Genomic DNA, 22,836 nt, shown 5'->3' with positions numbered 1-22,836 from the left:
ATGTCATTAGAATCTATAGGCTGCATTTAGATTACTTAAACAAAACAATATCCTTCTTGAGGTAGCAACCAGAACAAATACCTGCAAAGGATGATAAAGAATTTCACAAGCAAAAGTGACAGAGCCTGCTGCTGCTCTTCTAGTCCATCTGACATTTTCTGGACACACTGCAGCAGCTGGAGCCTAAGGACCTGAAGAATATTGTCAGGAAGCAGTGATATTCCTGGTGGGACGTCATCCACCCTAAAAATAAAAAACAAACACACACAACTCTTAATCATGGGATTGACACATTAGCATCTATTTCAGTGAGCTCATGTAGCGTTCCAATAAACCTGTGTAAGAAAGGTTACTGAATTGGGGCAACCGATGGTTCACAAACACTTCCTATGAAGTACAAGGAAATGCCTGGTGGCAATAAGCCAGCTTGAGCTTTCTCTTCCTCAATGAACTGCATTTAAAAAAAAGGAGAAAAAAAAAAAGTGTTAAGAATACCTTAGGTGGATTCCTGAACTCTCTTACATGAGTTGATCTGCTTTAATAACCACAGAGAAGTTGTATGATTTTCAGTAGGTAAACAGGTGACCTGCCAAAATTCCTGAACAAGGCCACAGTGAAATAGAACATGAAACTAAGCATAAGGGAACATTTTCAACCTTATGCTTAAGACTAAAATAAGTTAGATGCCAATTTCTGAATAGTTATAGAAGCCCAGTTGGCAATAATCCACAAGAAACTTCATGTCTTTCTTACACAAACTACCCAAACTAGTAGAAAGTGAGATTTAATACAGGAAAAAAAAATACCGTTCACAGTTCCAAATTAAATGAAGGAAGATGTGAAAATCATGGTCTGAACGTGCAAGAGAGCAACTCATCTGACTCCTGGCACAAAGATTTTGCATGAAAACCTGACCCATCCGTACTACTTTGTGTGTCCTTAACTCAGAAAATAGCTCCCCCCCACGACACACTTTTTTTTTTCTCTTGTCTGATAGCAAACTATTTTTAGGGACCAAAAGAAGACTGTTGTGTTGGTCTTAAATTCAACAACTCTATCAAGGCCAGACAGGGCCCTGGAGAACATTAGGTACTCTAGCTCATTGTTTTGTTAAACTGAAACATTTGTAGAAATACACCAGTGAGAACCAAAAGAAGGAAAATAACTCAAAAATAAAACCAGTCGCTAAGCCAGTGCTTCTAGAATAGCCATATAGTAACACATTTCAGCAACACTGTTGTAATTCATAGGTGTGTTAAAGCATTCTCTGGGATGAAGACTGTTCATTGAAGCTCCTTTTGGCTCATGTTAAAGGGCAGCTGTCTGTCAGCAAGCTGTACGTCCACTGCTTCACATGGCAGAGTTTGCCTGTGGCATCAGCCGTTTACCCTGATACGTTCGCTATGAACTCTACACAGGAAGACACAAGCCTGAGCCTTAAAACTTACAGGAGCCTTCAATATAGCCAAACCCAGGCAAAAATTACAAAAAAAAAAAATCACACAAGAGACACAGCTAACTGGGGAACTAATTATGACATGCATGTACGTTTGTGTATGAACAAGCTCCAAAAGGCAAGGAGAAATGGAGTGAGTGACACAACATTGTGACACCAATAAATTGAGGGAAAGGAGGAACAATGTATCAACTACATTGAAAAGGAAGCTTATATAAAAAAAGAGACCATTTAGTAAAGCAACTCCACAGGCACAAGTGACAGCAAGTTCCCAGGTCCCAGAAAACAGGATTACCCTACATGGATACAGAGGACCTAACACTGTTCATTCTCTTGCTTCTGCAGTTATGCAGTTTGCTTTTCAGATCTTGCTTGCGGGATCTGAAAAATTTTGCAAGAAATTTTTATAGGATGTAGGCTCTAGTGGACAAAACTGAAGGCAACTGCTTTTTTCACCACAGCTGCCAAAAAAAAAAAAAAAAAAAAAAAAGAAAAGGTTAACTTTGGTTATAGCAGCTTTATCCCTCAAGATGCCAGCAGATCCATACCCTCTGGGACCACAAGTATTGCTCATAATCATCTGCTAATTCACCACCTCTGTACTAAGAACATAATTTTGACAACTGAAGTCCTATATCAGAAGTAATTTCACTAAAATGGCCAACAAGTCTCTTTTTCAGTAAGATCATAAAATGCTTTTTAAGAAAGCAAATGGCACGCCCTCCACGCCTCATGTACCACAGATCGTTCCCTCGCAGTAGGCACACATCTGTGCCATTGACCAACCCCTAAAAATTAACTGCTTTGTGTGAGACCACCTCAAGGTATGCTCATCTTCTGGGATTTCTCAGACTGAATATATTTGCAGAGCTTAAATAATTGAACTTCTTTCCAGCCCAGAGCAAGTCACCACTGTATTACCATACAAATTTAAAGGTTAGATGTATACATATAACATCTCTGCTTTTTTTTTTTCCCTGACAAGACTTGTTGTATAAACTAGCTATTCAAAAAGGAAAAAAATAAAATAAAAAAAAAAAAATCAAACCTTAACTGATGGTCTTATGTGATTACTGGTACCCTACCTCAAAAATCTGAGTTCTTGATACATTGGGGTTTTCATATTTACCATCTCTTTGCACCACAATAGAACGGTTATGCAGCAGCAAAAATTCTCATCCCAGGTGTTTGAAAGGAAGTTAAATTCGTCTTTACAGTCTATTCATCCATTTACGGCCCAAATCTGCACACTGGGACTCAACCTCTCCTCCACCAAAGCAGCGAACAAGTGCTTTGGAACAAAGGTTGCAGAAAAGCAGGCGTCATTTTCCAGCAGCCAGTTTCTATTAACCGTGTAATCAGCTTTACTCTCATGATTCCTGCATCTTTTTTATGTGACTTTAGAGTCCATATGCTAACCAAGTATGGTGTCTGTGGTACTTTGCATGAGTTTCCTTTCAGCTCCTTTGTGAGAGTATGCAAACCAAAGCCAGAAAGAGAGCATGACAACACTCTGGAGATCTTTGTTGTTTCTGAAAGCATTAAACCAAATGACAATTTATTCCCTTCAGTGATGGGGAAAAAACCTCCCACCAGCTGGTAAACATTTTATCCTATCCAGTGTAAATACTGATGAGATGGCTGGTTTGTTGTGTTTGTTGCTTTTTTCTTTTTTAGGAAGAGATGTATATTAATCCTTTGTGCTCAATGATCTAAGCTGCGAGCAGTTATTTTCTTGTGCAATATCTTCATTTTCCCAGTAAAAAAAAAAAATCACTCTAGATACCATTAATAAATCATTTCACTTAAAAATATAGGAAAGATGCACAAAGACATAGGCAGAACTGAATTTGTATAAGTTATAAGCTGTATGACTGTATAAACTCTACTTATTATTACAGCCAAATCATACCAATGGATACACTCATCCGCCAAGTTTACAGATTTCAAAGATCTATTATGTGCATTTTTCCACTTTCCAAAACAGATTTCAGGAAATAGTGTATTTTAATTTATAGAAGAAACAGTCTTATCAGTTACATCAGCAAGTGACACTGCTACTTAAGACTGCTTTCAGAAAAAAAGACTAACATTTTCATTACATTTCTTAAGCGTTGTTTTCTTGAAGAAAAAACAAAACAGAACATGTTTTACATTGACATAAAACTCCATGGCAGTCTTCCAAAAGGTTAATTTTGTCCAGCAATTTGTACAAGCTTCCTTGTCCTAACACAGTTGCTCATCATTTCCTGGCTTTTGCCCTTCAATACACAAGGTCTTTCAGGCACTTAGTTGGAAAGCACACCAAAACTTACATAATAGAAAAGCAGGGTCATGTCAGTCCCTGTTCTAGTAATTACTGCTGTTCTTGACTACTCTCAACTACATTCGACAGAGGGAGGCAATGAGAAGGAGTACTGGACACCTGAGTCCACAGGGTCTTTTAGACTCAAGGGGAGAGCCACTGGAAAGCTGGCGGTTCCACACTGATCTGTGTTCTCTTTTGCAGGCTCAGTAATATTACTTCCTTGCTGTTAATGCTTACAATATTCATCAATAAATGCCAGAAAGATGCTACTTTTCTTAACCCTGATTATGTCTCAAATGCCAACATGGGCAGAAACAACAAATCTTTGTTAATTTTAATATCTGCTCTCAAATAGCATAATTTTTAAAATCCAGCTGTCAAAGCACAAGAATAACCTGTCTTCATTCCTACATTGTTTTGATACATTTTCTCTACATCTGTTGTACAAATGACTCTAAATCTACACAAAACTATTCTTTCAGGCTAAACCAGTAATCCTGTCATTAACCTCGGAAAAATATGGGATTTTATGCTCACAAAACCATTATTTCTCACAATGAAGATGCTGCTATTCTTCTGCATAGGTAAGCTTCACATTTCTTTTTAATCTTTTACTATGTTGTTGTAAAAAACAACAACAACACATGAACACAAAAAAAGGAAGAGTACCAAAATAGCCTTCTCTTCCATTGATCTCATTTCAATATTAAATAGTATGTTAAAAGATAACTCGTGTTAAAGGAAAAACATTTTTCCTGAACTAAACACAAGATGTATTTTTGATATCTCACTGCAAAGAAAAACATATCTTCTGAAAGAGTACAGAATTTGTAGCTTTTGCTTAGTGGTTGAATTAATATAAGCATTAAGAAGAAAAAAATCATACAAATTGATGAGATGCCCAGTTTTTATCCACTGAGATCCAGTTGCAGCATTCTTCGTTTCCTTGTAACAGGACAGGCTATCACTTACACTTCAAACAGGATCTGATCCGAAGTCCATTAGATAATTTCCATTGATTTCAACAGAGCTTGGACTGGAGCCATCATGCAGAGGCATTCTTTGTATTCACTCACCAGTAGCAATAGCAGCCATAATACTGACACCGGTTCTCATGATTTCTGAACCCTCTAACATTTGTTTTTTCTTAAAATCCTTAGTTTATGCAAGCATCTCAAAAAAAAAAAAATCCAGTCCAAGGTTTCTATTCCTCATTTGCAAAGTTAGTTAGTCTTGAAAACACAATCCTTAGAGCATAGAAAGCAAATTCAAAATAGTAAAGATGATTATCTGAAATTAGACTTCAATACCCATCTCATGATTATATTTTCATACTTGTGGTCAACTTCATAGGTGAAGTCACTAATACTCTTGCCACTTCAAGTTTTTACAGATGCAAAGATCACTTGAAAGTCCATCATTTGTGCATTTTAATTTTTAAAAAGTTTTCAGCTAAAAAAACCAAAAAAATTCATTGAGCACTTCACCTCATCCTCACTCTTGAAGCAATGCCAGAAATATTATAAACCTCTCTACCTAGACCTTACTTCTATTCAGTCACTACTGTTACAGATAGCAAGTACTAATACTCACTAATACCATTTCAACTGCAACATTTAATAATGAATACATACTCCACAAATTCACAAGGAAGAACGATTATATTTCTGCGAGCAGGAACAAGGGAACACTGAGATGCCATCTCCTTATATAATACAAATACTGGTGTTTGCCTAATTTCATCATTCCCAACCCAACTTGACCTTCAAAAGAACAGGAGTGCCACTCAACAATTAAAAGCATTCTTTTGTTTAAAAGCGTTACTGATATTGAAAGAGACTGGGCTCTCAGCCAGCTCTGGTTCAGATATCAAAGGTAAACAGGTCTGTAATTCTACATACCTAGTTGGCAGTTTCTCAAAGTCCACATCCAAAAACTGTTCATAGCTAGAAACAAAACTATCCAACCAAAGCTTCAGGTAATCTGGATCTTTCTGTAAAAGAAAAAAAGGGTGGGAGAACATGAAGTAATACAGTACTTAGGATCATTAGTCAGCAACTCTGTAGTATTAACTTGAATGGAAAGTTTTCTTTAACACATTTCAACTGGGAGAAAGGAGTGAATAGACTGATTTTTTACAATTCAAGTTTTAAAAAGTTGTTTAAAGAAATTGTGTCCTTCAGAATTCTCAGTGATGTTACACAATATGACATTCTTGCTCTGGGTATCTATCTATTGATTAGTTCATGTTACCGGTGTCAATGCCAACCAAAGTATTTCAGCTTCCCAACCCCACTCCCCAAACAACCTTTACTTACTGTTCAGACGTTATTAGTTTTCTAATACATACCAACTTTAAAAATTTACTAGTAGATTCTATTCTTGATAGCATGGAAGTTAATAGATAAGTAGTAAATAACATTGTTCAAATCTTTTTAAAATTAAGCAATAACCCATGACAATTCTAAGCACAAAAATAATTTTCATTTTTCTTCATTCATCGATCAACATGACAGCTTGTAGCAGATCAGATAAAGTGTTCCAAGAAGCTATGCAGAGCCTGTGACTTGTACATTAGATATCTATAAAATAGATAGATTTTAAATGCAGGCTTCCTAACTCTTCTTAGTAGAGCACATGGATTCTGTTCATTACAAGCAATCCCTCAGGACTAGATACTGTGCCAGCAGGGAGGACAGATACCAGAACCTGTAGGGTGCCAAACAGACAAGACTTGCAAAAGCAACAGGTAAACCGTTTGCCAGAAGCATTTGGCTGATAACACGTTGACAACTTCAGGCTAAGATAAGACCAGAGAAAACAAACAAACAAACAATTTATTCTAGCTTCTACTGATTTACTTCCTGTAATAACAAGGCTTCTCTTATGCCACACTGTCATAATGGCATCACATGTGGGGTCACACCCTGGCAAACCCAAACAAGTCAGAAAACTTGCATCTCAGTGTGGTGGCCTGTCCTGGTTTCAGTTAGGACAGTTATTTTTCCTCCTAGTAGCTGGTAGGGTGCTATGTTTTGGATTAGGATGAGAAGAGTGCTGATAACATGCTGATGTTTTAATTGCTGCAGAGCACTGCTTATACTAAGCCAAGGACTTTTCAGCTCCTCGCTCTGTCCTGCCAGCAGGCAGGCTGGGGGTGCAGCAAAAGCTGGGAGGGGACAAACCCAGGACAGCTGACCCAAACTGGCCAAGGGGTATTCCATACCATCTGACGTCATGCTAAACAATATATAGGGGTGGCTAGCCGGGCTGGGGGGGCCGGCTGCTCGGGGTTGGACTGGGCATCGGTCAGCGGGTGGTGAGCAATTGCATTGTGCATCACTTGTTTGTACATATTATTATTATTATCATTATTATTTTCTATCTTAATAAACTGTCTTTATCTCAACTCACAGGCTTCACTTTCCCGTTTCTCTCCCCCATCCCAGAGAGGGAGGGGGGAGGGTGAGCGAACGGCTGTGTGGTGTTTAGCTGCCAGTCGGGTTAAACCACAACATAGCCCTAAACCCAAAAGCACGTACAAGTTTTATATTTCCAAACACAATTGTGCTTATAATTTACATCAGACCATTATAAGCATAACAGGATATTCAAAGAAAAAAAAAATCAAGGGACATTATTAATACACTCTGAAGGGGACACCTTGCATTATAAACTTGCATAGGAAAGGTGTCAGCTCTTAAGGAGTTCGGGAAAGCTGCCAAGAAGATTTTAACTTGATTCTTCCTCCTTACAGAAAATTCTACTTCATCCACTTTGCAACTGAATTACTACAGATAAAGCAGTGCGAGTGTACCACACCTGGGATTAACAAGGAAAAAATCAATTTTAGTAAAAGCAGGGTAAAAATCAGCTTCACTACGTCATTGTCTTTTCACTGAAGATGAAATGCTATTACCAATGCAGCCCAAGGAATCTGAGGCAGTGGTTGCTACCTTTTTAATCTAATGAATGTGAACCACTCAGCCGCCAATACGTTCTCCTGTCACCTCACTGTTCCCTATCTGAAACCTCAAAGCAATTGACTTACAGATAGGGAGGAAGGAGGATACTAAAGCAACAAACAAGAAAAAAAAAGGAAAATTATTTCAAAATGTCATTTGAAATTGTCTCACTTTAAAAGTCAAACTGCTTAACTTTCATTAGCAAGCTGCCAGACCAAAGCCAACAGCTTCCTTAACAAGGACTGAGCAAAGGACTCTGCTCGTGTCCATTAACACACATCTATGCTCTCCCATACTTTGTTACAAATAGTTTGTAAATATTTGCATAATATATTTTAGATTTTACTAAATCTAATCTATTTATAATTTTTTCAAAAAGTTCTGAAGTTTTGCTCATCTTTCCCTTCTCTCTTTTCTGTATCTCCTCCCTTTTCCTTGTTGCTTTTGTATTACCACAGATGTTCCCAAATAAGAGATTATTTCCCTGCCATGTTACCACCAAGGAACAATCTAAATAACACAAACACACACAGCATTCGGGGGCAATGCTGATGTAAAAGAACAAGTCTGACTGACTGTACGCAGTCCTCTCAGTTTAGGACACCTACATGCAGAAGAGCCTGCCAGGAGGAAAATAGCACAAAATAAAAATGCAAACCCAGCATCTGAAGTGCTGCAAACCTTTTTTCGTTGTTCTTTTCACAGCATCTACAGGAATTGTAAAGCCTAGTAATTCCCTTTGCAATCTCGACTCTTCCTCCTACCTCCAAGACCTTCTTTAACTCTACAAATATCAGAAAGCCAAAAACAATTTACTTCACCATGACTATTAGTTATATATGTTCAGATACTGTGACAACATGCACCAAATTAAACTCTCAGCTAGACATGTATCTTCTGTAGGATTATTTGCTTTCATTGCCCTCAATCTATTTTCTTGTTAATTTTTCCCTCGATTTTTCTCCTTATATTTCATTTCTAATTTCTCCCTTCTTCATAATCTTTCTTCTCCCTGTCTCTCTTTTTATTCTCCTTGTGATAGTTTTCTTCTTGAAGCCATCAGTGGATTTGTTCTCTTCCCACTCCCCTTTTCAACTAAACTCTCTTTTCTCGTGACAGAAGTGGCAAACCCAACTAACATCAGAATATAAGTTGACCTAATTCAAATATGAACATGTTTGTCTGTGTTCTTTAATGCCAAATGAACTTTGAGATAGTACATGCTGCAATCTGACAAACAGCTGCGTTACCACACAGCGGGAGGTTGCAGCCCAGGAGTAGGGGAGTACTTCAGATCTGCATCACTACTGAGAGCAACAAATCACTGACCTGCAACCACAGCTCCGAAAAATTCACTATAACTTTTCAGCTCTCCCATTTTCTCTGCCATCCTCCTTTTGAAGATGTGTAACTTCAGCAGACCATAACAAAGCATCTTGAACACTCAAAAGCCTTGTTACCGGTTCAAACAGTGAAACCCATGGAATATATTCTCTTTTTCACTGCTTTCATAATTACCATTTTGTTGTCATTCTGCAGACACGTAGCTGGAGGCTGTATGTCAGACTGCAGCTCCGAATTATTTTTAGTTGTGCTAGCTGAGGAAGTACCATGCTTTTAAAACACAGCTTACAAATCAACCTATGTTTCGACAACACACCACAAGGACATACCGTGATAAACCAAGCTGAGTTTGGTACTCTTTCCTAACCACCACCCTACTCGCACACTCTGCAGACATGCCCCATTACGTCAGCAAGGAAGACAGAAGGAAATTTTTGATTTGAACATCAGTAAAAGCAGGGAAAAAAAAAATTAAGTGGTAATAAAACACCTTCCACTAACTACAACTTTCCAATCACTAGAAAATAAGAAAATGTTGATTGTAGAAACCTTACAGCTAAGTCACTACCCTAAGCACTTAATTTCTTTACCTGAAACTTGGGTAGCTTTTGTGTAGGCACATATATACATTCTTATCTGAATAATAATTCAGATATAGAAAATGCATGTATTGAAAATTCAGGAAGACATTTTTTTTTGTCAAAGCTCAAAATTCCCAGAAGATAAAAACCAACTTCAATTGGCTATTTCTCTTTAGAATGACACAACCATACTTTTAACAAAAAAATCTTAAAGATGTGTCACTATAAGGATATGTGCAAAGCTGTAATAAGGAGAGGAGAAAAAAAAAAAAACCTACAAAGCTCTTTAGCTGATAACTGTGAAGCAAACCACAAACACGTAGGACCTAAGCTTAGGCTTCTGAGCACAGTGCATTGCAGTAAAGGCCTGTGAAACTGCTATAGCAACAATCATTCACCTGCACTAATGAAAAGAATTATTTTAAGCCTATTAAAATCAACTGGCTCAGAGCAACTGAAAGCAAAAACACTTCCTTATGCCTCCCTTTATTTAAATACTAGCACTAAAAAAAAAAATACACTTTACGCCTGTTTTGATACAATTCCCTTAGCACAAAAACAGTCACCACAGCTCCTTTAAAATGAAACACTGTCAGATCTGAGCTCTAGTGTGTTTCCAACAGGTATAAAAATAAAAACAACAAAACACCCAGCACTCTTTGTTGTTATTTTTTCAACACGCTTAGAGCAATACTAGAAGGAAAAGAGTTGCTAAATAAGATCAGTTGATCTCCACACTGTACTCCAAAACGTAACACAACGCTGGAGCTAAATGCTGCCAATGAGCAGTTTTCCCATAGAGTCTACTGTTTTAACAGTTGCAATATACAGAAACTCTAGCAAAGCCACACTTAGCCTTGGCACAACTGGGAAACAAGCTCCTAATACCAGCACCAACTTCACTGCTTACCAGCACTAAAGCAAAGCCTAAGAAGAGAAGGATTTGTCTAAAGCCATTCTGACAGATACAACACTCCAAGGCAATGAAAATAAAAGAACCTAAGTAAAATCTACACTTGTCAGGCTCTCATCTTTGATATACTAAGTTATACAAGTTATAATAGCTTTGTCTACTCTTTATGAAGACTGATGAAGTGAAAAAAAGCTCCTAATCCAGCTTTTTTTTTTTTTTTTTTCTCAGTAACTAGTATGCCTAGGCAAGAAGGTCATCAGGACAAGGCAATTTTTACATCAGTGAAAACATTTTTAAAATTCTTAATAAGCCATGAAGTACTGAAATCTTACAGCTTACTCCAAGTTAAATGTAAGCTTTCTATACAAACCTGGCACTGAAGTCCTCCCACTAAAAGTCTTCAGCCATGTGCCTGTGGAGTACAGACACACTTATCCACTGCTTCAAACCAACATTATTGATGCAATTATGGTTTTTATTATTATTATTTAATAATTAGCTAGCTTCCATTTCTGCAAAAGTTTCCTATTATGTGCTAGTTCAAAGATGATGCTCTACTGAGGCTTCAAAAAAAAAAAAAAAAGAAAAAAAAAAAAACAGGACAATGGTTAAAGATCAGCACAATTCTTATAGCCACGTTGAGGAAGTTTTAGTTGCTAAAAACAAAAGCTGGATCCACCCGAGGCTATTTTCAGTGCCGCATTCCACACTCCAAAGGCAAAATCTCCCTGCAGGGCAGCTCAGGGCGCGCCTCCCTGCCTGCCTTGTCCCACAAGGCAGTTGTCTGAAGTCCTTAAATGCAACGTGCAGGCACAAAATAGCCAGCCTGCTTTGCCTACTGCGTGTAGCAGTCAGTCAATCTGCAAAATTGATTTCAGTTTACCAGCACTGCCACCAAATCTCACCAGCACTGACACTATAGTAACTAATCCCCCATCCCCAAGCACTATGTTTAAACTAACAGCAATCCTTCGGTGTTAAGGCTGAATTGGATCTATTATAAGTAACATTTAAAAAATACAGGACAGATTATTCAACTTACCGGTGATCTAAAATCAGTATTAAAATTAACAGAACTGGTCTACATAACACAAAAATTGTAGGACATTCCTCAACAGTTTGAAAGAAGCTATTTATAGGGGATCAGAAGGTTTGTTGCATTTGAATTGTGGTTTGGAAGTGGCACCTGACACCGCCCACGGGATGAGCCCAGTTAACAGAACTCTTCAGTGTCTTTGCATTTCACAGAATCACAGAATCACAGAATTTCTAGGTTGGAAGAGACCTCAAGATCATCGAGTCCAACCTCTAACCTAACACTAACAGTCCCCACTAAACCATATCCCTAAGCTCTACATCTAACCGTCTTTTGAAGACTTCCAGGGATGGTGACTCCACCACCTCCCTGGGCAGCCTGTTCCAATGCCTCACAACCCTTTCAGTAAAGAAGCTCTTCCTAACATCTGACCTAAAACTCCCCTGGCGCAACTTTAGCCCATTCCCCCTCGTCCTGTCACCAGGCACGTGGGAGAACAGGCCAACCCCCACCTCTCTACAGCCTCCTTTAAGGTATCTGTAGAGAGCGATAAGGTCGCCCCTGAGCCTCCTCTTCTCCAGGCTGAATAAGCCCAGCTCCTTCAGCCGCTCCTCGTAGGACTTGTTCTCCAGGCCCCTCACCAGCTTCGTCGCCCTTCTTTGGACCCGCTCAAGCACCTCGATGTCCTTCTTGTAGCGAGGGGCCCAAAACTGAACACAGTACTCGAGGTGCGGCCTCACCAGAGCCGAGTACAGGGGGACGATCACCTCCCTAGCCCTGCTGGTCACACTATTTCTGATACAAGCCAGGATGCTGTTGGCCTTCTTGGCCACCTGAGCACACTGCTGGCTCATATTCAGCCGACTGTCCACTATCACTCCCAGGTCCTTCTCTGCCTGGCAGCTCTCCAACCACTCATCTCCCAGCCTGTAGCTCTGCCTGGGATTATTACGCCCCAGGTGCAGGACCCGGCACTTGGCCTTGTTAAACTTCATGCAGTTGACCCCAGCCCATCGGTGCAGCCTACCCAGATCCTCCTGCAGAGCCTTCCTACCCTCGAGCAGATCGACACACGTACCTAACTTGGTGTCATCTGCAAACTTACTGAGGGTGCACTCAATGCCCTCGTCCAGATCATTGATGAAGATGTTAAAGAGGACCGGCCCCAGCACCGAGCCCTGGGGGACGCCACTAGTGACTGGCCTCCAACTGGATTTGACTCCATTTACCACAACTCTCTGGGCCCGGCTATCCAGCCAGTTTCTAACCCAACGAAGCGTGTGCCAGTCCAAGCCAAGAGCAGCCAGTTTCTTGAGGAGAATGCTGTGGGAGACGGTGTCAAAAGCCTTGCTGAAGTCAAGGTAGACCACATCCACAGCCTTTCCCTCGTCCACCCAGCGCGACACTTTGTCATAGAAGGAGATCAGGTTCGTCAAGCAGGACCTGCCTTCCATAAACCCATGCTGACTGGGCCTGATCGCCTGCTTGCCCTTCAAGTGCCGCATGATGACTCCCAAGAGGATCTGCTCCATGAGCTTCCCTGGTACTGAGGTCAAACTGACAGGCCTGTAGTTCCCCGGGTCAGCCCTCCGGCCCTTCTTGTAGATGGGCGTCACATTCGCTAGCCGCCAGTCAGCTGGGACCTCCCCCGATAGCCAGGACTGCTGATAAATGATGGATAGTGGCTTGGCCAGCTCCTCTGCCAGTTCTCTCAGTACCCTTGGGTGGATCCCATCCGGCCCCATCGACTTGTGCACATCCAAGTGCCGTAGCAGGTCACCAACCAGTTCTTCGTGGATGGTGAGGGCCACATCCTGCTCCCCATCCCCTTCCACCATCTCAGGGTACTGGGAATCCAGAGAACAACCGGTATTGCCGCTAAAGACTGAGGCAAAGAAGGCATTGAGCACCTCCGCCTTTTCCTCATCTCTTGTAACTAAGTTTCCCCCTGCATCCAGTAAAGGATGGAGATTCTCCTTAGTCCTCCTTTTTGTGTTGACGTATTTATAAAAGCGTTTTTTGTTATCTTTAACAGCAGTAGCCAGATTGAGCTCCAGATGAGCTTTGGCCTTCCTAATTTTGTCCCTGCACAGCCTCGCTACATCCTTATAGTCCTCCCTAGTGGCCTGCCCACTTTTCCAAAGATTATAAACCCTCTTTTTTCTCCTAAGCTCAAGCCACAGTTCTCTGTTCAGCCAGGCTGGTCTTCTTCCCCGCTGGCTCATCTTTGGGCACATGGGAACAGACCGCTCCTGCGCCATTAGGATTTGCCTCTTGAAGAGCGCCCAGCCTTCCTGGACCCCTCTGCCCTTCAGAACCGCCTCCCAAGGGACTCTACCAACCAGTGTCCTGAGCAGCCCAAAGTCAGCTCTCCGAAAGTCCAGTACAGTGGTTTTACTGGTTCCCTTCCTGGCCTCGCCAAGAATAGTGAACTCCACCATTTCGTGGTCAATCTGCCCAAGACAGCTCCCGACAATCACATCCTCCACCAGTCCTTCTCTGTTTGTGAAGAGAAGGTCTAGCGGGGCACCACCCCTGGTAGGCTCACTAATCAGCTGCGTCAGGAAGCTATCTTCCACTTTCTCCAGAAACCTCCTAGACTGCTTTCTCTGGGCTGTGTTGTGCTTCCAGGATATGTCAGGGAAGTTGAAGTCCCCCACGAGTACAAGCGCTGAAGATTTCGCAACTTCTGTCAGCTGCCTGTAGAACTCCTCATCCGTCTCCTCGTCCTGGTTCGGCGGTCTGTAACAGATCCCGACCAGGGCGCTAGCCTTGTTGTCCCTGCTGATCCTAACCCAAAGGGACTCGATCTTGTCATTCCTAGCCTCGAGTTCTACAACATCGAAAGACTCTCTGTAGATATAGAGAGCCACACCGCCACCCCTTCTGTGCTGTCTGTCCCTTCTGAAGAGCCTATAGCCAGGCATCGCAGCACTCCAGTCATGAGACTGGTCCCACCACGTTTCCGTGATGGCAACCAAGTCGTAGCCTGCCTGCTGCACGATGGCTTCCAGCTCCTCCTGTTTGTTACCCATGCTGCGTGCATTGGTGTAGATGCACTTAAGCTGGGCCATTACCTTATTCCCCGGCCTTGCTATTGTTCCCCCTGGCACAGCTCCAACAATCCTTGCTTCACCCCCATCCCCCTTCTTACCTAGTTTAAAGAAAAAAGCAAAAAGAAAAAGCAAGAAAAGCAAAAAAAAGAAAAAAAAGAAAAAAAGAAAAAAAAAGAAAAAAAAGAAAAAAAAGAAAAAAAAGAAAAGAAAAAAAAGAAAAAAATTAAAAAAAAGAAAAAAAAAGAAAAAAAAGAAAAGCAAAAGTTCTTTTGCTAGAAAGAACTACAGGTAAATTCTGAGTACAGGCTGGCCTACGGCATTTATGTGCTCCAGAGTCCCTTGCACAATGCTCTTACCAGAAATTTACCATGCTGTGACATGTTACCTTCTATTAACTCACTTTTCCCCTCAAAACTGATAGAATGAAAAGCAGTAACAGATGGGAGATGTATTTTAAAAAAATCAGGGAATAAGTATTCTGAATAATCCAAAAAGCAACCAGAATGACATGATGTCAAACTTCAGTTTCAAGAGAAGCCTCGAATTAATGCAAATTCACACCACAGCTTAAGACAGGTTTAGGGTTTAATGCCTGATTGCTTTGAAATTCCAAGTTCCGTCATCCATTTAAATAAGAAAAGGACTGAGTTGCAGCAACAACACACAGAGCCAGCTTTTGCCCCATCACTTTCCAACTTTCACTGTGATGCAAGAGACAATAAAATAACACGGAGAGACCAAAACCAAGCAGGGCACTATTATTTCACCGAATCAATCGTCAAGTCTTTCAGCAGATAAAGAAAAACTCTGAGAGCTTGGTTACAACTTATCAAAAAAGTCTGTATTAATTTCATAGCATCACAGTTACTTTCCACCTAATTTTGCCTAAAGCAAATTCTTATTTCTTTAGCCATGGATTTAACTGTTCACATTTCTTGTCAACCTCATTGTCTCTTAGACTAACATCGGACTGCAGCTGATTACAAACTGAAGGTACAAAAACCCTAAATGAGCTTTCCTGCACCCTGCAAAAATCAAAGACTCAAAAACTAAGACACAGCAGAATTTGGGTTATTTGTGCAACTGCTATTTGTTATCCATTTCACTTCTGCTGGTACAGTTTTAAAATTATTATCACAGGTAAATCATGAGATCAGTCTCCTGCAAGTATCATGCTTGTTCTCTGTACCCTGCTTTTTCCTCAAGAGCTTTGTCTATCCAGCACATTAAAAGCTGCGTGGACCTGGAGAGGGGAAAAAAAAAACACAGTACGCAGTCATACCTGGGCAAGTGTACTCATTTCAAAACCATTTTTATATTTTAGGTTATACCAAAGATGCATCTTTCTCATCACAGTATTTTCTCTCCCAAATTCTAAGTTTGCCCTTGAAAGCATGTGAACACTTAATTAAAATAGTTTTGAAAAACCATATATTAAGGAACTCCATAAATAAAACCATTTTCTTCCTTGCTTCTCAGAACTTGCTAAACCATTTAACTTACACTTCCCACGCAGCTTCATCATTTATCAAGGAAATTGTTCATTCCACCTAGTCAAAAGTTCATCAAAAACACAGGTAAATGAAAGCCAAGTTTTATGTAACTGAACACATTAGCCAAGCACTTATCACCAAAGTTGGTGATGTGACTTACACAGCCTGCATCTGCCACAACCATTTTCTACAAAACTCATGTAGATTATGTCACTGGAAACTCTGTGCTGATGTCCCACATGGATTGTCAGTTTACAGCTACAATTACTCTTCCAAAGGAGCCAAGGCTTTACTCTTTGTTTAATGCTGCTAGTTCCAATAACTTTTGAAACTTTTTTCAGTTCCTCTATTCTCCTTGCACAGTCCAAGTGAAAACTGATAGAAAACTATATGAATGTATGATGTTCTCCTAAAATGATTACTACCAAAATAACAATAATCTTGTAATCTTTTTACAGGAGTCAAACTGCCCCCTTTTTACTCTGCTTTTTAAGGATGTTTCTGGCATTACTGCTGAATTCTTACCTCCAATATAAGTGCTACCTTTTTAACCCGTCTTAGCTATTAGTTTTTAAATGTATTAATGGGACACTTTTACAGGTTCTTATGCAGAATGGGTTATTTGACAATAAAACAAGTACTTATCTCTCCCTACATTAACAATTAAAAGCAATATATTCACCGCTTTCATCCAGATTTCAGGAATATGTCCTCAAAGATTTGTTTTCATTCCTATGCCCCTTGCAAATTCCAGAATTAGTAGGACTGGTTATTTAAACAAAGGTGTATTTTCTATGTTAAATTACTATCTGGTGTATAATTAAAGGTTTACCATCTGCTTTGATTTCATGCTCTCTTTGTGTTATATAGAAGTAATATTTAACCATGAATTTATTTTGAGGTTTTGTTTATGCCTCCCACAAACATCCTTTAGGTAAAGTTTTTAGAAGCCTTTACAGCCTCATTTAAATCTCTTAAATTCCCTCAACTGCTTTAAAATATACTATAAATTTAGATAATAGCATTATTAGTTATTATGCTTGCAGCTAAATTGAATTCCTGATTTTACACAGGCACAATTAACAGTGTTACTCAATGGTCAGACAGTTATTAAATGCCTCTTATTCCTTATTACAGGTACAGGAAAACCTCAATCATAAACCAGACAAACAGATTATCATAAATGCTTTAAATATCAGAGGAATTATCGATACAAGCCAGTATTTTATCAGAACAGAAATCTAACTCCTAATGTTGGGATTTGTAGATGCATAGAGGAGCCTTGTCTCATAGTGAGATGCCAAACTGAAAACAGCATTTAATGAGAATAATCAAGTTTGTTTTTCACTTATTGGTGTTCCTGCTGTATCTCCCAACTTCCTCTATTGCAGCCTCTCTTCTAGTAGAATATAAATCGGAAAAATTAGCTGAACAAATGACTTCTAAAAAAAAAAAAAAAAAGGATTCTTATCTTTATTGTTGAGACGTGTGCATGCTTTCATGTTTGTTTGGTTTTCTTTTCCTTATATAAATTTCTTTCATCAAGAAAAGCGTCGTAATTAAAGAAGCTTTTTTCTCTTTTATGGCAGCTGTTCAGCTTTTCTAAAGCCTGTAAATATTTTAACAGTATCTATTGACAACATTTGGATTCAGGCATTAAGCTCCAATGCTGTTCAATGGGCAGCTGGCAAGCCTTCCTCCCAGTTCCATTTGTGTATTAGAGCACAAACACACTGCACATTTGAGTTGATCCTGCAATATTATGTTATCAGGACACATGCTATCCCCAGATCTGAATTAGATGATCCAGTTAAAAGTGCCATACCTCAGATACCACACAACAGCCCAACGCTGGCTATATTTGCTCTTACAGTACATCACACAGAACCAGAAGGCTGTGTTTCTTGCACTGTGGTAAATCATTCCCTGGAAGAGACACTGGATTCTTTCAATTCATTAAAAGCTTCCTCTGAAATATTTTCTACATTTGCTGGTATGTTTAGAACTGGATGTTTCTCATTAAAACTGTAAAGCAGCTACGTGTATGTATTGTGAAATATATTATAGAATAATACAAAAGAAAATTTCCCTGTAGCTAGCAAAATGCTAGGGTTTTCTAACATTTCTGTTCTGTTCAGATATATCTGCTGTCTCATCTTAATCTGAAGCCTGTGTTATCTGTGGCAGAGTCCCTGTTCTGGTCTGAACAACTGTCAACACCAGCACTAATTATGTTAGTTCTCAAACTATGCGAAGTCTCTTTAAATAGCAGACAGTAAAATCAAAATGGAAGACCAACTATTCCTGTTTACCTCTATCCATTCTTAGTTCATCATCTCAAAGGCAGAACAAGGGTAGTGTCACCAACCCACCACCACAAGTGACTTGGGACATGTTTTTCTGCAAGTTACATACTCTCAGAATGACAGAGATGTATTTAAAGCAATCTTTTATGCATAGAACATTTTATTACACAATCGTTCCATAAGTCTTCATTCACTGTTTTGTGGCATAGGCATCAATTTACATGACGGTGGCATACAAAGAGTTACTTTTACTGAACACTTATTTTGATCAAGCATTCATCTAGCTGTATGCTGAACACTTCTGTATCTAATATAACAAAGGCAATATATAGCGATGTGATATGAATCACTGACAAATCAGCAATTGCACAAGAAGGAAGACAATTGCAAGCTAAAGTCAGGATGAGATCACATTTAGGATGCAAAGGTCAGTGTTTCACAGAACTTCCACTTTAACACCAAAGATTAGGCTGTTGTTGAATTACATGCTTCTCACCACAACTAAGACACAATTTTACAAAAAACACATTTTTGAAGAAACAAGTATAACATCATTTAGGTGAACAATTTCATTTCAATCATCCTGTTTTATGTAGCCTTACAAGAAACTTGTCTAAAAGCTGACCTGATCATAACTTTTTTAGTGTTTAAAAATACTCTCCAATTTCATACAGATGCAGGTTAAAGTCACTTACAAGCGAAATTCCACAATATTTAAGATAAACCAAATACTCCCTTATAATTTCATAATACTCCTCTGGAAGTTATGCATTTGCTCTCACTTGCTGAATGCCACATGAAATCCCCCAGTCTTTTGATGGAGGTGGCTAAGGGATTTGATTGAGCTACAAAATATTATCAGGGAAGCAGTACTTCATGAAAGAGTAGTGAGAGAACTGCCTGACAATACTACAGGACCACTTGACAGCCAGTTAGTAGGTCAGCTTAGCAAGTCATTCTTGCTACATTCTTGTACATTCTTGCTCCAAGCCAACTTTTTAAATATAAAGATCATTCCACTTCATATCATTTTTGGCCCAGCACAAGGTGGACGATGCTAATGGAACTCCCCCATGGAGCATGCCCTTGAAAGGATCCAAAGGCACCTACATTCTCACAATTCAAAATCAAATTTCTCTTAACTCTATACAGCATCTTAGTACTAAGAAACAAACAGTGAATGAACAGAAATTACTCTTTCACTGACTCTTCTCACAGCACAGAGCACACATTAATTGAAATGTTTAGTCCTCATAATAATGCCAACGTAAGTTTAGCTCAAGCAAGTTAAATGTGTGTGTTTGTGTTAAAGCTTCAGCTTCAAGTATTTGCATTGCAATAGTGTTACCATCTTGGAGAAAGCCATGTAATTACAGAGAAGCTAGCACTGCCAGCACACCACAGACTGTAGCACTTCACTCTTCACAATGGTCTGTACCCGACTAACAAAGAAATCATGGTTTCCCACAGGACGACTTATTTTTATCATTCAAGTCTTATGTCCTGTGAGACACCCTATAAGGAACCAGAAGCTCACTGGGGATTCTTCCCAGACGAGGAAGAAAATAACTCAAATAACAGGACTTGAAATACACCAGGACATTTTAACAATACTGCATATACTCATTTCATTTTTTTTTCTGTATAGCTTTTGATCTAGAACTAAAAGGCTCTTCTATGAAAAGTATGACTTCTCTTTCCACGCTATAGTATTAGTTTTAAAAGGAATGATAACTTACAGATATCCCTCACCAAACCAGAGAAAAAAGGGCAACACATTTATCTCAATAAAATCATGTTGTTGTTGTTGTTGTTGTTGTTTTTTAAAAAAAAGCAATACAATGCAACATAACAAAGTACATTTCTTAAGAAGATGGCTTATCCACAAGTCAGCTCTTCTGAACACAGCAGGGATGTGATTGTCTCAGCTGCCTTTGTTAGTAAAGACCAGAATGTTGTAATTAGCTTTATAACTGTTAATACACAGAATTCCTACCTACTAATGATGCTAAGATCGAATACTCCTTCTTTGAAAGGGGAAGTATAGGCTAGAAACTGGCTGACAAACAGACTCACAGCTTTCCCTTCAAGCTATTGTATCACCTATCAGATAAGGAAGTGCTGAAATGAAAGCATGGCTTTACTGAAGACGAAGGGGTAAGAAAAAGCCCAGGACCAATTACTGTGTGAAACCCTACCTGGCACAATTAAAATTCTTAAAGGAGAGAAAGTCTTCTTGACAGGACTCAGCTAACACAGCACCCCTATCCTTTGAATAGCTAATTCTGATGATACACTATCTGGCATGCTTTTCACCAGCTGCCTAACAAAGCAGATGCGTTTTTAAAGGAGCCAACCCATTTTAAAAGCCTTTTACAGGGCTTTCATCCCATTCAAAAACTTTGGCATGAGTCGTGACCCAGCAGCAGAGTGTCCTTTACACACTACAAGCCTAATCCTGAAATGATTTCAAATTACATTTTGGATTTACAATTCATCAAGTTGTCCTGGCCCCTCAGTTAAGAGCAGCACTCAATGTCTGCCTCAACCTGTTTTTATAGATACTACTTGAAAGCATTAGCTCTTAGACTTCTTTGAACTGTCAACCCTGTTTTATAGACAACTTTCAGCATATTCTGCTGAAAGTTGATCATTAAGCTTTTAGGAAAAATATTTTCACATTTCTTTAACTGTACTACTCACATGACCTGTGAAATGCTCATGAAGAGCCAAATACTTCATATTTAAACTTCTCTTTGCCTTGGCAAAGCATTCAGGGTTTTTTTGGTGGCATTCAGGTGAAGTAAGGAGTATAAAGTTGTACCATATATTACTTTATTTGTTCTTTAAATATATAGTTTCAAGGAAAGGATATGGTGGAGGATTAGCAGATCTAACTATTATTATTGTATTTTGCTTTCATTTAAGCTGCAGCTCTTTGCTTCAGCATCACTTACCAGTTGTCGTTCATATTATTCAAGAAACTAATCAGATTACTGAAAATCTTCAGCTTCTAGAAAAGCAAGAATTCTTTATCCCTAGAAGTTATTTTCCACCAAAACATTTATTGTCTGTGTCCTGTCCCATTCTCCTACCCCAAGTTTCCACCCGGGATAAAAAAAATCAATCCATTTTGATCTTGTCAAAATTCTGTATTAATTATGTACACAGTACTTAGTCACATTCACTTCGCTGATACTCCGTATGCCACATTTTCTGCATCTATTTGAAATACTTAAGATACTGGGAAAGACCAGCTTTATAAGTAACACAATGCAAATGGAAGATTTTCTAAGGTGTATACCAAAGATAAGTGCCTGCATTTATGCTTTTAAAACTCTACCTGAAAGCAACTGGGGATCTCACTTTGTTAAAAGAGAAAAGTTTCTTTCCACAGAGAAGAGTATCTGATCACTTCCTGCATAAAATTAAAAGTAACAAAAATCCTAACACACTTCATGTCAAAGAATCTGAAATACCTATCAGAAAAACTGGAGAAGATGAAATGTGCATGGTTAAATTCTCACAGATACAATGCAGGTTGAATCTCTTTAATTTGAATCTGGAGTAAAACTAACTTCATTGGATAACAAGACATGAATTAATTTTGCATTCTGGTACATAATTAACATCTACGAAAAGGTTAATCAACTAAGATTACAACAGTAGTACTGTTACAGCTATGCTGGTCTAAGAATACAAGGCAAGACTGGTAGAGCAGATCTAATGGAAGAGATTACTTCAGTCACATGAACACGAAAAGGTCACAAACACTTCAATGAAAGCATGCCCTTTCCCCAGACTACCTCAGTTCATCTAGCAGAGCTCATCTGCTGCTGTAAACTTACATAACTGAAGCATTTCCAGGTATCTGCTGCATATTCACCTCAGTAAGCATTTCATATTCCTGTGTAGAGATGATATTTAAGGCTTCAAACTGATGACCAATAAGCGAACGTTTGGTACTACCTTTGTCTACTTAGCCTGCTGGAGAATTTTTGCTAGTGAACTCTATAGAAAAGACTTGTGTTATCTATTCTGTATTTATCTAAATTACCTTAGAAAACATGCATTCCCCCATTCAGATGAAAGACAGCAGCTTGCATCCATATCAATATTCAAGTGAATTACAGCATTGTACATTAATAGAGAATCAAACATTAGAAAAAAATCCTTTTTAAACTGAAAAATCACCAAAAACTCATGACAACAATATGCATCTTTAATCATTTTTTCTTCGCTGAAAGTTTGACAGCATTTAAAAAAGAAAAAAGAAAAGAAAAACAAAAGAAAAAGAACAACTCAAGGCAGAAACAGCTCAAACAATTAACAATACAGTGCTGTGATATTTAAGTCCCAGTGACTCAAAACTAAACTT

The 22,836-nt window shown here is 39.0% G+C and overlaps 1 protein-coding gene across 7 annotated transcripts in view; it reads right to left on the bottom strand.

Moving 5' to 3' along the window:
* NBEAL1 (neurobeachin like 1) overlaps positions 1–22,836 on the bottom strand; it is an 89,902-nt gene that overhangs the window by 61,567 nt on the left and 5,499 nt on the right. For all 7 annotated transcript variants that reach the window (XR_004752245.1, XM_035331244.1, XM_035331243.1 and 4 more), the window contains exons 3-4: positions 5,666–5,757; positions 82–243 (exon numbers count right to left, since the gene is read on the bottom strand). Coding sequence is in view for 6 of the 7 variants with exons in the window: in XM_035331244.1 (XP_035187135.1) it covers positions 82–243; positions 5,666–5,757 (254 nt within the window). In the remaining variant the exon portion in view is untranslated. The remainder of the gene's footprint in view (positions 1–81; positions 244–5,665; positions 5,758–22,836) is intronic.

This window comes from Oxyura jamaicensis, chromosome 7, assembly GCF_011077185.1.
Source record: "Oxyura jamaicensis isolate SHBP4307 breed ruddy duck chromosome 7, BPBGC_Ojam_1.0, whole genome shotgun sequence".
In the NCBI taxonomy this organism is placed as follows: Eukaryota; Metazoa; Chordata; class Aves; order Anseriformes; family Anatidae; genus Oxyura; species Oxyura jamaicensis.
The sequence above is the reverse complement of the archived record's forward strand: the minus strand, read 5'-3'. Positions and strand labels throughout refer to the sequence as shown.